Source organism: Pteropus vampyrus, unplaced genomic scaffold, assembly GCF_000151845.1.
Source record: "Pteropus vampyrus isolate Shadow unplaced genomic scaffold, Pvam_2.0 Scaffold2, whole genome shotgun sequence".
Taxonomy (NCBI): domain Eukaryota; kingdom Metazoa; phylum Chordata; class Mammalia; order Chiroptera; family Pteropodidae; genus Pteropus; species Pteropus vampyrus.
Window position 1 is genome coordinate 23,383,054 of NW_011888783.1, and position 15,737 is coordinate 23,398,790.

The 15,737-nt window shown below is 35.9% G+C and overlaps 1 protein-coding gene across 2 annotated transcripts in view; it reads left to right on the forward strand.

Annotated features, from left to right (window-relative positions):
• Nucleotides 1–15,737, forward strand: part of GRB14 (growth factor receptor bound protein 14) — a 113,134-nt gene that overhangs the window by 48,392 nt on the left and 49,005 nt on the right. The window contains exon 1 of one of the 2 annotated variants that reach the window (XM_011358395.2): nt 4,044–4,276. The exons of the other annotated variant lie outside the window; for it this stretch is intronic. Coding sequence (XP_011356697.1) covers nt 4,214–4,276 — 63 coding nt within the window. The 5' untranslated portion in view covers nt 4,044–4,213. Of the gene's footprint in view, nt 1–4,043; nt 4,277–15,737 lie in introns of those variants that run through there. 2 annotated transcript variants of the gene reach the window in all.

A 15,737-nucleotide genomic window follows, 5' to 3' on the forward strand; every position in this document is an offset into this window, starting at 1 on the left:
TTTCCTTGCTTCCAGTTACCATTCTGAGAAATAACACAGTTTGTTTTCAAAACAGGTCAAATTCACATTTTATCAAGTATTGCTACCCTCAAGGACAAGAGTCAGATGCCTCAGCATGACATAGAATGAATATTTTTGACTGGTCCTTCCCTCCTGTTTTTCCATACTCATCTTTGTATACGTTTTCTTAACCCGGAATTACATTCATTCCCAAATCCTTTGTCGGTTACAAAACTTAACACATTGCTGTAATTATTTTTTAACTGTCCATCTGCCATAGAAAACTGTGTCAGGTGTAGAATAACAGGCACTTTTTAATATTTAAATGAACTATAGATTGCTAATGTTTCATTACTATGGCTTATAAGTCAATTCAGGAATTTCTTTGAAAGAAGAAATTTCCAGTTATAGTTTAAATCAATGAGAAATTCTAGAAATTCTTGTTAGAAGGAAAAGGCTGTCACAGTGGAGGGGTAAAAGTAGGATAGAGGTAGATCAGATCAAGCTCATCAAGTAAGAAGACTGACGCCGTGTCATATGCCTAGGGTAGTGAAAGGTCTTAGTAGAGTAAGATAAGCAGATAGAACTAGAGGTACAGAGTTTATGTCTAAAGATTTAGACTGTTAATTGCTACAGCAAAATATTTTAAGATTTTTTTGAAACTGGTGTTCTTTAGGACAGCAGTTAAATTTAGTGTTCACACTATTGACCACTAACAGAACTATGTCAGATAGCAAAAGAATATTCAAATGTTCCCGTGAAGAAGACCATGTACTTTTGTTCAGAATAAATCGTAAGGCTAGCATTTGTTAAGATGAGAAAAGAGGCTTGTCCGCCATGTGACAAGAGTGACTACTTTTTCCACATTGATTGTGAGTGAACATGACTGTGTATAAAGAACACTCTGCTAGCTATTATATATTATATTTTTGTTAGGCAAAAAACTGGGGCCTAAGAAAGGGTTTATTAGTTATCAAAGCGATGCATTAGTAAGTGCAGAGCAAGGCATGAGAAATGGAAAAGTTTAAGTCCTAAAAAAGCACAAAACAAGGAATGACATAATTTAGATGGGAGAATGACTTCTTGGAAGGGTAAATTTTGATCTGAGGAGATAATGGACCCGGATAGGCAATGAGCTACCCCAGATGAGTAGCACAATAGCACAGTACACAGGGGGAAGTGAAGGGACAGAGCGAGAGTGTGGCTTGTCTTGGGGTTTAGTGAGAGAACATTATAAATAAAAAGGTGAGGAATACGGAATGTGCTTTGGGGAGCTTCAAGAACCTTTTGCTGATCTTGAGCGGGAAAATAGGTTTACAAGGCAGGCTTGGAACCTAGAGATCGACTGTGCCAAGGTTGGTTAGCATTATTCTTCTGCCTGGATCCCACCTTGTACACTACTTTGACTAATTGCTTTCATGTTGCCATATGTCAGCGCCTTGGTAAACAGGAATCAGGAGTTGATCAACTCTGAATTTCCCATAGCAAATAATATAGTATTTTACACATAGTAAGGTCCTCAATACATATTTATTAAGTGAGTTAGTAAAACAAGTACTTAAGTATATCAGAAACAAGGGCTGTTGAAAATGGCATATTATGCTAATTTTGTATCAAATTATATAGTACAGTATGGGAGAGAATATTGTAGAGTGGAATAGTGGAATGTCTTAGAGATGGCCAGATGAGGTTTTCACCTTGGCTTATTGGCTTACATACTTTGTAAACTTGGGAATGTTCTTTTGCAATAAGTAATTCTATCTAAGACCATTTCTTTTTTCTGTTTGTTTTTGAATTTTTATAAAAATTTATTTGAACCAAACAAAGGATAAGAGTTAATTTCCTCAGCTGCTGCAAAATGGGGATAAAAGTTATGGCCAACAATTCTGGACCAAAGACATGATGTATTGAATTAGCAGTAAGTTGTCTGTCGTGTTTTTTAAGACTTTATAGGGCAGACATGTTGTGTAATAAATACAGACATAAATATGGGCATTGTTTTGATTCGAAGGATTTATTTTAGTGTTTGAAAAGCTCATTAGTGTGATGTAAAACAGCATCTTTGATTTCCACTCACCTAGACTCAAACCTTGAGTCAGCATTGAGAACCTCACTCTGTATCCATATCAGTTATCGAGTTCTGCATATGCTTTTCCCCTTATCACGTTTCAAAACAAATGCCATTTCCTCCTTGATGCCTGCCTTGATCTATGATCTCACCTCTGATACGTTGTCTCTTCTATCTTGGTACACCCCTGGTACTTAGCATTTAATCACAATTAGACTCACTTAGCCCACTCCTGAGTGTGATTTGTTTAACTTAAAAAAAAAAAAATCTCTATTTCACTATGAGACAGTGACCATACCTTATTCGTCAGCATCTTCTTACCACCTAACACAGTGCCTGGCACATTGTAGGTACTTAGCTTCATTATTTAGTGAGAAGAATTGCTTTGATTATGGTGGAACCAGAGACCAGAGATAATACTGCTTTGTAATATTCAAAAACTAAATTGAGAAAAGAAGAAAGAAAAAGTCAAATATTATAGATAATAATTGAAATTATGTAGTTACTGTGGGCTTTGTTATTCTTGGCCTGGCAAAAAGTGACTCAAAGTTAAAAGTTTTGTATTATAGACCTTCAGAATCTTTTACTTCACAAATGCTAACTTCCCTCCCAGTATTAGTAGATTTTTGTTGGTAGTTATAGTTTTAAAAGACTAGGATAAATCTAACTGGCTAAGGATCTAACTGGCTAAGGATCTGTCAAGTGACTTTTTATATTAAGTGACTTTTCTTCCCCAAAGGCTACCATTGTGAAGGATTGCAGGTTTTGAAATTCCAAGTAAGGAACCCTAGAGTTTGTATAGAGCATGAGAGTGTTCCTATTTTTCTTTTGAGGAATATGATATCACCATGCATATAAAACACACCCAAAAGTAAAGCAGTAAAGTGAACTCTGCCTAATAGCAATCCAGATGATGAAGTGGAAAGTTTTTGTCTGAGTTGCTGAGGATCTTCCATTTTGCCTTGTGACTACAACAGCCGTGCCTAATCTAGAAATTACACGGCGTTCCCCTCATGCTGAAGGTGGTGGATCCCTCTGTGTGTCATGGTTGAAGAGCACTGAGTAGGTGCTAATTAAAATGTCAGTTCTGGAGAGCTATTCTAATTATCAAAACTCAGATTAGCTTTACTGTTGCAATACCTTTTAATCATTTTTTAGTCTCTTTTACTCTTTATTTAGACTTTTTTTGAAAGTTTTCTTGTTAGCAAGCAATGTTTAGTTGTGACCCTCCTCTAACTCCCTAAATCATAGAATACAATTTTTAGTTATTGTAAGAAAAAAAGCTCAGTGGTCATGAAAATTTTGAGATTGCTTTGAGTGGTGATTTTTGTTTAAATACTTTTAATTGAATGAAATGTGCTAAATCACACGGATCTGTGCTTTTTAAAAACATAAGCATTTGAGATTCATATATTATAGTTTAATGCCTCTTTTATATTTAATACTATTATTTAGGTTGATTGTTCAGGTAATATTTAACCAGAATATTTAAGTGTGTAACTTCAAGGATAGCTGAAAGGTCTATAATATAAAACTTTTAGCTATTTAAGAGATGAAATGCGTATATGTATATTAGAAACCTTTTATTATAACATGTAAATTAACACTTTTGGACCAGCTCTAACTTTAGGATTTTTTTGTGCCTCATATAATACATTCCAATCGACTCATTTATTAATTTCGTGAGTAGCATAAGTAAATTTAGTTCATCTGCCTATTTATATACTTTAAATAGACCAATATAAAGAGTTTCTTCTCTGCCATATGTTGAAATGTTTTAGTAAAATAAAGACAAAACTGCCTCGTCAACAAAAATGGCATTGAATTGCACTGTTTTGGAAAAAAAAGTTAAGTGAACTAGATGCCTGTTAATCTGGTTCTTTAAATATCATAAACAAAAGTATCAGAATGTGTTTCCAAGGACAAAGGCAGAGTTTTCTGGGCTTTGATTGGTTGCTGCCTTGTACTGTCCCACAGCCATCCTTAATTGGCTTTGGGTAGATTGGAATCACATAAGCAGGGTGACATTTATTGCTTTCCTAGTCGTTTCTTTGCACTGAGCCCTGAGATTCCTAAGGAGTAACTGTAAGAGATTTCTTTCATTTCATCCATGGTCTGTGAGAGGGGATCGTTCTAAGAGCAGGCATGAGTTTAAGTGCGAGAAGAGTCACTCTGCCTACAATAACGCCCATAGTGCTACAGAAGAGGGTATGTGGCTGCTTTTGCCTTTTTTCTTTTCTTTTTCTCGCCTCCCCCCAACCCCCCATTATTGTGTGTTTATTAATATGTTGGAAATTTTAGTTACATATCCTGGGAGAGACTGTAATTCATTGAGGCTCCAGGTAATTAGAGGGTATATTATTGGAATTAGACTAGGGGAAAAAACATGCTGCACTAGAACATCTCTGTACAGAGTAAAAAAGCTCCATGTAAAAGCAGTTTGGTCTCGATCTCAGGGCATTGTGATTTAGAGACTGTATTGAAGCTTTTCTTTTTTTTTCTTCTTCTACTGTAACTTCAGGCCTCTTTGCTTTTAGTTCAGTAGGAAATCTGCTAACTATTACGTTTTCTATTTGTTTACTGAGGAACGATTTCTTTGTTTCACTATAATATATAATACGTCCATCTTCATTATTGGAGTATGTAATTGTTTTACTGTTTAAACATATGGCACCAGTTTATTATTGTCTGGTTTTTACCCGTTTCTATTGAGTTTCTTCCTATTTACTTAAGAAAAATTTTCCATTAAATTTCTCTGTGAAAAGGGTTTCCTGTTATTAATGCAACTAATCCTATGTATGAAAATATTTTATCTATTATTTTTTTGTAAAGATTATTTTCATGTCTTCCTTGTAGCAGTGTATTTTATAAGGTAATAAACACACCATGTAATGTAGCATTTCTGTAAAACTGAATATTCTGAACTTCCTGTAAATACACTAAATAAGAACCTAACATTGAACTCTTTCAAGAATCAAATCCGTTGCACAGAAAAAGAAAGGACCCAAACATATTTTTGGCAGTATTCTTTCTGAACGGTTTTGGTGACACTAGAAACTTGTAATTTTTTTTTTCATACCCAGCTTTTAATAGTTAACTGTTAGTTAACTATTAGTGTGTTCCATTAAGTCAGAGGTCATGGTTTAATTTATTCGAAAATGACAACTCTAACAATTAAGGTGGTTTTTTAAAAAAGAAGTGTCTGTTCTTTATTGTTTTTAACTTTTAGGTTTTCAACTTTTTTTTTTTTTTTTATCAGATCCACCATTTATTCACCAGGGACATTTTACTTGGCATGAAATAGTATATGGTAATTTTGCCAACATTTGTTCTTTATCTTTCTTGATGCCTATCTCTCATTTTAAGCAAATTTAATGAAAAATCTTTTGCTCTGAGCTTGAATCTTTATTTTGATTTAGACTTGGCAGTGCATTAAGAATGACCATATAGGTTTCCTGACTCTTTAGGAATATGAAAAGTATTTTAACTTATATCAAATGTATCTTCTTATGTTTGAGTTCTTCATCAAGTTAATATTACAGTTTAGATGGACCAAGAAACATTCATTATGTCGTTGTTTTAAACAACATGTTGCTGTGGTGGAAAGCATACCACTTGGACTCTACATTTACTAGCTGTGTGACCTTGGTTTGGGCAAGTCACTTAAACTCTGAGTCATTATTTTCTCACCTGTAAGATAACAGCTGAGAAATTTTCATTAAATGTTCTCTTCAGTCTTATTTGCATCTGTAATTCTGTGAATAAAATAACATAGTTTGTATTTTCATGGTTATAGTGATGTATTTAAACCATCTCTTATTTTCTTAGTATAAAACATTAGAAAAAGATGTGATCATTTTCAAGGACTTTGAGCAGTTAGTTCAGGGGAAGTCAGTGTGAGTAAAACTTGGCTAGAAAATAGCTTTCAGCACTGACTAGTAAGTGGCAAACTAAGATTACCCTGAAAAGCTGTGATTACAATTGATGTTAATTCTGAGCTGCCACTGGACACATCATTGTGATTGCTCTTAGTCTTTTTATAATAAACTCTTGCCAGGTTTCTATTATAATAATTACATAAGTCCAAATTCCCTAAGCCCAAATCTGTGTTATTCCTTAACATTGAGTACATGTATTAAATGTTCATATAATTTAGCACATTATGACTTGCAGAAATTACTTTGGCTATTTCTTTGACCTGACATCTTAACTCCAAAGGACCTATTGTCTATAAGATTGTTATGAAATTTTAGTATCTCTTATTTTAGGAATTGGCTATTTTTATGACTAAAAAGGATGCATCTACTCTGGTTAGACCATGACATTTTTTTTTTTTTCCAAAATAGGAAGTTATTCCACATTTGTAATTAACATCATTTTCTATATGTACCATAATATGATGGTCTTTCACATTAGTTACAAACATTTCTCAGAGTATTTTGGAGCAGCTTCTCATTTTCCCAAGAAAGCAGGTACTTTTCCCACAGGTTTGGCATAATGTTTGCACCTCCTGAATGAGTAGCTCTTACAAAATAATTTGCCAACTGGAATCCTAATCATTTGAAATGCTAAGGGCATTTCTGACAATGCTTAGTAGCATTAGGGAGTAAATTTCTAATTAGCTAGTGTATCTGATCTAAATGTCCGTAAGAGTCTCCTGACAGTGGTTAGGAACTTGAATTTGAACTAGGGCCCTTAACAAGGTATGGGTCTTTTTTGTAGTAGATCAAATAACACTGTGATCTATGAGAAACAGAATATTTTGGTAGACTTCCCTATTGAGCAAATCAGAAAGAAATTTTTGGCTTCCTCTAATTTTATTTAGAACTGATTTCCTTGATTTTAGTGAATTAAGGTTCTAGTAAAGAAGGTTTTATCATATCCCTCAGAAATTTTCACAGCTTCACAAAAGGTTCTGAGTGAATCCTTTACCTTACAGCATTTTTCTCAGATAACTATTAGGTTATGCCTTTTGTGTGTGTGTGTGTGTGTGTGTGTGTGTGTGTGTGTGTGTGTGTTTCCAGATGAGAAAACTGAGTCTCTTGCGGGTTGAGTAACTTACGCAAGGTCACCCAGAAGGTCAATGGCAAAGCTAGAAATAGAATCTAGGTCTTGTGACTTCCAGTGTGTTTCTCCTGGATACCTGTTACCTCCTGAAATTAATATGTTAATGAAATTTCCTTATGATGTGTATAATTGCCATTCAACTTCTAGTCTAGAATTACCTTAGGCAAATCCGTTCATCTTTCTTTGTACCTCTACCAAGTCCCACAGGCTCCAGTATTGAAAACAATTGTTAAGCAACAAAACGAGTGATTGTGTGTGTATGTGTATGTGTGAGTGAGAGACAGAGACAGAGACAGAGACAGAGACAGAGACAGAGACAATTTATTCTCAGAAGTCTAGATGGTACATTACATCAAGAAAACATTTTAAGGCCCCAGAGAGTTAACAAAAGACTCAGGCATTGTAAAGTATAAACTAAGTACAATACAAAATTGACATTTTTTTTTTAATTGAAAGGCTGCAAGGTCAGATGTTTGTGTGGGTAGGAATGTTTCATGCCTCTATCAGATTAACACTGTTTCACAAATTATGCTTACAAGCATTTCTACATTCTTTATTCATACCTCAGTTGCAGAGATGTTGATCAACACACAAGACCCTGAAGTGTCTTCTGAAATCTCAGAGAAGCAAGGAATAATTTTTGGAATATACTTTTCTTAAGATTCGTGTCTTTTTGAAAATCTGAAATTCACAAGTATATTATGGAGCAATGCCATTTATCAGAAGATCAAATTCCACATCTATAAAATAAAAGTTTGTTATATTTCCTTCATACAATTACAACCATTGCTATGGTTCTTTAAAAATGATTTTATAAAGAATGAATCAGATCATCATATCAGTATTTTGTCCTGAAACTTAAATATGTACAAAATCAGTCCAAATGTATGTAACATTCATTATGCTTCAGGACCTGGATGTACCGCAATTTCCCCAGCTTCGTAGGCAGCCTCCACTCCGGCACATTGTTTTTCTCCTTGCGCTCCAGTGTTTGCTGTTTGTCTCTCTGTGCTTTTGCTCCCAGTCTTTCACTCTGTGGTCCATAGACAACTCTAGGCTCCTGTTTGCTTTTCCACAGGTTGTTTTCTGTGTCCCAGCTCAGGCTGTGGTACCATCTTGAAGTCTTCTAAGACTCTTTCTCATCAATTAATGGTATCTTGATTCAGTATCAGTGGATGTGCCTTTGTTAGTTATTACTCAATTTAGTAATTACTGTCATGACATCAATTTTATTATTACCTTTTATGATATTTAAGTCTTATTAGGTCTCCATAGGTGTGTATCTTAGGGTTTCTGGCTTTTCGAATTTGACTTTTAGTCTTCTCTGTGTATCTTGGGGTTCTTTTTGTATATTTTATATTATTTGGTTTTTAAAATTTGTCTCTGTCTTACAACTAGGTTTTAAATATTTAAGAGAAAGGCTCTTTAAACAAAGTACTTTGTTAGTTACAGACTGAATTTAATTTCATGTAATCATAAAACTCAAAAGACAGTATGTTAAACAGGGAAGAGATTTATTTTTCTTTTACTTCACTAGAAGAATCAGTCCAAAGCTAATGTAGCAGCCCCAGAATGTCCTGAGGCAACTAAGTTCCCGCTTGCCTGCCTTCCATTATATCTTCCTAAATGTCGTTGGTTCTCTTTTCCTTTTATGGAAAGATAAATGCAAATCGGTTCACATTCCTACAAAATGGGAAGGACTAGGGTATGCTGGCCAGTTCTGTCTGATGTTAATGTGCCACCTTGAAATAACCACGAACTTGATCAGGATTGTGTCACGTGGTCAACCCTGGACACAAGAGAATCCAGGAAATGTAGGCCTTGAGCTCGATGCAGTGCCCTTCTCATCAGAATCAGGATCTATTAGGAAGGGAGAAGGGTGGCACCTGGTGGGCAACTAGCCACTCCCACTGCGAGTGCCTTGGACATATTAGGCAATGGGTATATATTTGTACCTTGGATTTTTATTACTATCATGTCAGATATGAAACATGGTTATGTTTTTTGAACAAATATATTCTGTTACTTGTATGACGATATTAAAAGGTGTTTTAAGTAGGGAAAGATCAGGTTTCCTGAGCAGGGAAGGGTAATAGAGATACACAGATGATGCCCTGAGTTCAGATGGCTGGCTGGCTTCGAAAGTGGTCATAATGTGATAGTGAGTATTGTTATTGCTGTTTACAGAGCTCTCATTCTTGTCAAACCTTGATCTTTCTCTGCCCTTTTTATTTCTATACAGGATAACTTACTGGCATAACTACCCAGGAAGGGTGCCACACAGATGAATGGTTTTTGTATTTTCACAGAATGTTTCCTTTCCTGAGAAGTAGTTTTTAGGAAGTGTGATGTAATAGAGATTTTGTTTTGGATCCCGGAAGTCCTGAGTTCGAGCTCAGCTCTGTCCCTGACCAGTGGTGTGACTTTGGGTGCCTTCTTTTAAACCTTTCTGAGAATCAGTTTTTCTATCTTGGGGATAACAATGCTTCCTTACAGAACAGTTGTGAGGCTTAAATAGGATGGATATTTTGAAATACTTGGCACATGGTTGAAACACAACATCTGTCAATTCCTTTTTTCCTCCTCATCTGTAAAATGGCACATTTTACTAGTTACATAAACTGTTTAAAATCTCCCTGCTACTATGAATTTAAATTTTTGTGCTCTGTCCTATTAAGGTGGTTATCCAAAATTTTCCATGTAGCAAATGAATCAAACAAAAAGTAGTTGTCCTTGACATAATGCAGTCAGGGAGAGAAAGATAATATGCCTTTCAAATCCTTGTTCCCTTTCTGTAACTTTAGGTGGATCTTAATTTGAATTTTAAAAAATCCAACTATTGTATGCTGATAAGTGGTGGTTAGATGATAATAGGCAGTTAAGATTATTTCTCCTTTCACTAGCATAGGGAGTATCTAGCAGGGACTCCTGGGTCATATATTTGAAAGGTGTAAAATTGTGCCTAGTGTTTAGACATAGTTTCAGTAGACAAAGATGACATTACTGGAACATTAGCTGTATGGCATCAAGGGCTTTGTCACTTTTGATCACCACTGGACTCAAGTGCCCAGCACAGGGAAGGCACAGAGTTGGTATATAATTATTATTAGTTCAATAAAAACAATTAAAAAAATAAGCTCCATCTTGCTGGTCTGGACAATTTGATGTACTCACTGCCCTCCACACACACCAGTAAAAATAAAAACAGCTATAAGGTGTTCAGCACTGATTACAAATTTTCATTAATCCTCATAAGAACCCTGCAAGGTTGGTGGATAAGCCCAGTTTGGGGTATGGAAAGTGAGGCGCGGAGAAGTTAAATATCTTACCCCAAACTCACCGCCAGTAAACGACGGAGGCAGGACCGAACTCGCGGCCTGCTCCGCCAGCTCGGGAGGCTGCCTCTCACAGTGGCTTGGGCACACGTGGGCTGCAGAGCTCGTCACCCAGCGCAGCTGCAGTGCTCTCCTCTCACTTGTAGTCTACTCGTTGGACAAATCTTGCCTTTCTGCCAACCTGCATTTCATCTCTTTAGTTATTTTTTTCTTGTGTGTTCAATTTTGCCTCAAAGACATAGTGACTACACTGTATGTACTAGTTCCTTAGAGCTCAGTGGGACTGTAGGAGTCTCTTCAGTCTTACTCATAAATGCGTTTTTTTTTGCTTTCAAAGGTTTATCATAATAATCTCCAATATTAATTACTATCAGTTTGCCAACACTTGGCCTGTTTTACAGTATGAGGAAGCCAAGGCTCATAACCGATAAACTGGTGGTCTGGGATCTGTTTGCAGAGCGACTCTGGTGCCCACACTTGCCATGAGCACCTGGACCGAAACTCCATGAGAACAGGGGCTGTGCCCCATATTATTTTGTAAACTACAGTGCCTGGTTCACGTCTGGCAGTGAAGACAGATTAAAAATAGCCGGCTGATTAACAGTCTCAGACTCTTGCTTGGGGTAGTCTTAGGGCTGGCTCTCCTGGCCGTGCCCCAGCACCCTAAGCCAAATCTAGAAAATAAAGATCTCTCTTTGGCAGAAAAAAGAAACAAGACCTTTGGTAATTTCAGCTATTAAATCCTAAGAAAGGGTAAAGGTTTTTTTCTTTTTTCTTTTTTCTTTTTTTTTACCCCATGTAGGATATTAAAAATGCTTGCTCTTAAGACAGTTCCAAAAGGAAAATTCAAAAATCATTTTGGCAAGTTCTGTGTTGTCAGAAAGTGATTATAGCTTTCTAAGTGTATATTTGGAGATGTATATTTGGTTGTGTTCATGAAAATATCAGGAATATTATTTCATAGTTTTAGAAGTCAAATTAGTTTGGGTAGTTCTATCAAGATGGAAGAAAAATTTAGACATCACTGTTCTAAATGCCAGGGAGAACCTTCAACTTAAGATTCCTGGTGAAGTGGACACACACACACACACACACACACACACACACACACACACAGTATATGCCCCCAAATATTCCCTTTACTGAAGATATAGACATGACTTATCTTTAAAATTCAAAGAGTTGAGACTATTTAGAAATAGATCTAAACTTTGTTAAAAGCTTATAATTATATTAAGCAGGACCTCCGAAGGGTTAACAGTGTTAAAGTTGTAATTTTCGAAACATCATCTTTCTCTATGTGTACCCATTGAGAAATAGACTCCCTCTGCTGGCTATTTCTGTATATGTAATTTTTCTGGCAAATTATGCTGAGAAAAGTGAAACACAAAGAAAACAACCTTCTTTGACATTCAAAAAGCTAGGTGCTTTTGGACATATATGCATTTTTGTGTACTGGTGTTTAGTTATCTAACATTTTTATTCAAGTTGGTGTGTAGAAATAGCAGATTAAAGCAGCATGAAAGATGGATGAGCAGAAAGGAGAGAGCAGGATCAGGTAAGGAGCCCAGAGACAGGGTTCCATGGCTGGCTCTGCCAGTGACAGGCTGGAGATCCCTGGGCAAGGCACACCCTCTCCAGCCTGGGCTTCTTTATTTGTAAAATGAGAGGATTTTAGTGGATATTCTCCAAGAGCCCTTCTAACTATTAGTATTTTATCATTCTAACAGTATTGATTTCATTTCTTTTACGGAATACTCTCTTAATGTGTTTTATACTGAATGTTTAGAAAAATGCAGCAAAGGTAAAATTACAAAAATGGATATAAATCATTTGTTCCTATTGTTGTCTTAGGTCTATAAAATGATATTTTGTATGCTGTTATATGTTTATGAAATAATGCCTCCAAATGTTCCAGAAAGATTGAACATAGCATAATTCATTGATTCTGTAGCACTTTGAATTACAAGAAGCATCATTATGTTTTATGCTTCCAATTAAACTATGACATACCATTTATGGTAAATTACATCCAACTTTCAATGAAGTTAAATATGAGGAAACATGCTTTTAAAAATCAGTAATATAAGGTAGTTCCTAAAAGTGCTTCAGTTGATTCCAGTCACCTCAAGAATTTTAATAATAAAGTCTGATGTCCGGGCTCTAACAAATGTTCTTTCCCCCCTTATTTCTCCCTTCTCTCTTCTAACCACTTCTTCCTCCCCTCCGCAACTTGTCCTTCTTTCTCACTTTTTTGCTTAGGCATGTGTCTGATGGTTATTCTGGGAATAAATGATTGCTTAAAAACTGAAATAAGATACTGGAAGAACATTGCAGCCAACATAAGCATGACCGGTGGTTTTTTGCTTTAAATATGAATAAGCATTAGCACTTGTGAAGCTTTTTCACTTCAAAGACTGTAGTCAACACTGGCATCTTCACAGGAATTACGTGAGTTTTAAAAACACTGAGGCTTCAGAGAGCCCTCTTTTGATGAAGTCATTGGAAACATTACTTTAACCCTCTTTATTATTTATATTGGATTTAGGTCCTAGAATAAATATATATATATGTATATATATATATATATATACTTATGTATATGTATGTATATGTGTACATCCATGGTTTAGGATATTTTTAGACTTAGTTTTTAACGTTTGCCTTCCTTTATAATGAAATTGGAGCTGTTTCTCTTGCCTTATTTTCTACTACATAACAGAGCAGACTGAAAGGGCTTCCAATTTCTCTCTTTGTAAAATTGCGCCCCTATTTGTGTTAGGGTCTTTCTACCCTCTAGGGAGAAGGGAAGTCTAAAAAAAGGTCAGTCTGCAAGGCTCTTGGCTTGAGCAAAAGAGAACAGAAAAGTAAAACAACAGAGTAGGGAGATGGAGTAAAGTAGAGGGACTTTAAGGAGACTTCATGGGCCTCCCTTTGCCTGCAGACTGTCTTTCTTTTGGTTGGAAGCCTAGACGTGCCATGATTCGGCAGTGTCACTGATCTAAGCTGCCAGGTGTGGCAGTGCTAAGTCCCCTGCCCTGCCAAGTATGGGGCATTTCTAGTGGTGAGGCCGTACCCGGCCTCTTTGGCCTGACCCGATGCTGGCTGGGCAACAAATTAATACATCATAAAACTCCATTTTTCCATTTGAATTTATATCCAGAACTTCCGGAAAATCTATATGGATCCCCAGTAACACACATCCTTTAACTCTGAATTAGTTCCTCTCTTTATCCAGGCCTGCCCTATAATTTTCCTGTTGAAATGTAATAACATGAAACTGTATACATTTCAGAGTTTTTACAGAAGTGGTTGAGAGTAATCCAGCTCATGACCTTGAGGACTGTGGGCCCACAGAAAGCCAGGGTCAGTGGTGACTTGATGAAACTGCCTCACCAAACCCTGAGCTGTTTGCCTCTGGTTTCAAATGTGAGGGGAAAAAAAACAAAAACAAAAAAAAAAAACCACCTGAATTTGGTTAATAAGCCATTATAGGATAGTTTTTCTGTTACTTGTAGCTGAACCTGTTTCTAAATGATTAAGTCACCATGTAGCCATTTATCTTTATTCTCTTACCTCTTTATAATCATATTCTTACAGAGCTGTCATTGAAAACTTAATTCTTTATTTTTCAAGTCTTGAAAAAAGGTACCCTGTCATTTGTATGTCTTAAAAATGATCCCCTATTGTTATGCCCCCTCCCTCTATTTTGTATTTATGGAAATGAATGTACAGCAATGCTGGGCCAAGATACTCCTTCCACAGGCACCTGTGAGTCCTCACTTGGTCCTCATAACTTAGTCCCTCTGATCTTGGCAAAGTGCTTTGTTTACTGTTCTGTGCATATTTTTGCTCCTTTAGGCGTCAGTATCTTTGCTTATAATATTTATTCCACCCAGATGTCCTCCTTCCTTTTTTTCCCCCTGAATTCTCATAAAATCCCAAACTTGAAATGTGCCATGGAAGTCACCTAATCCACCTTCATTCAGTTCACAAATTTCATGAAACCTTGCCTGTGTTTTCCCTTTGGTCCATGTGTATCTCTTCTCCCTTAGAGGTTTTCAAACCCTGTGAGGTTTCAGAGCTACTATTTTGGAATCCCTAATATTACCTCCTACTGGCTGCACATAATGGTTTCATTCATCACTAAAAATATTTTTGATTGTCCACTGTGTGCCAGTGGTAACTGCTGGGGATAGAACAGAAAGCAAATATTGACATCATTTCTGCTGTCATGCAGTGTTCTGAGTAGTGGAGGCCAGTACATAGAAATTACAAAGTCGAATACACATGCATACAAAGAACAAAGGGCCTGGACCTAAACTGAGAGGGTGATTGAAAGCTTCTCCACAATAATAATGGTTTATCTGTGGGATGAGAAGTAGGTAGCAGGAGCAGTATGTGCAAAGGCCCTGTGTCTGTCAGGAAAGGGCATGGCTATTGCAAGAAACTGAAGAGAAAAAAAATGCATGGTTAGACTTAGAGAGTAAGGAAGGAATTGTAGGGAATAAAGTTAAAAAGGGGCATAAGGATATGGAATAGACCTGTAATTCTGATATTAGTGACAATATCTGTATTGAGTTCATATAATTAATTAATTAAATGTGTACTGTTCATGCTCAAGTAAAATGTGTCGTTGACTATCTCAGTAGAGAGAATTTGACTCCCCACTAACTGATTTCTCTAAACTGTACTGTTTTGCTTTTAATAAGCATTTGACAGCTAACAAAATAATACAGAATGGCAATAAAGAAGCAACAGCTTTTCTTGAGCTGTTAGATCTTTTGTAACAGTCTTTGTTTTTAAAATATAACATTTTGTTAGAGATTTGGAGAAAGTAATAATGAATATATTATTTTCCATTCCCTTCAAGGGAACACATTAAGTTGTTTAATTCAAAATATCTAAGAATGTCTCCTCTTATCTTAGGACACTGCATTCCTTCTTCAGAAGAATGTAAAAATCCAGGGCTACTGTGACCTCGATATAAAAATATTTCACATGACTTAGGCACATCTCCTATCTGTTAAAAATAATAGAGAAAAAAGTCTGAAACATTAAAAGATGTCTTTAAAATCCTACTGGATGGTAAACTTTTAAAGAGCTGTAGAATTAAGTTTTACTGTGGGACCTAGTTGAGAGCAAATTTCTATGGACTTTGTTCCTTTTTTTCTATTAATTACATATAAACAACATATAATTAATAGACATAAATTTTTTTCTGTTTGAAAAGTTATATACATTTCATCACAAGATCTTGATATTTA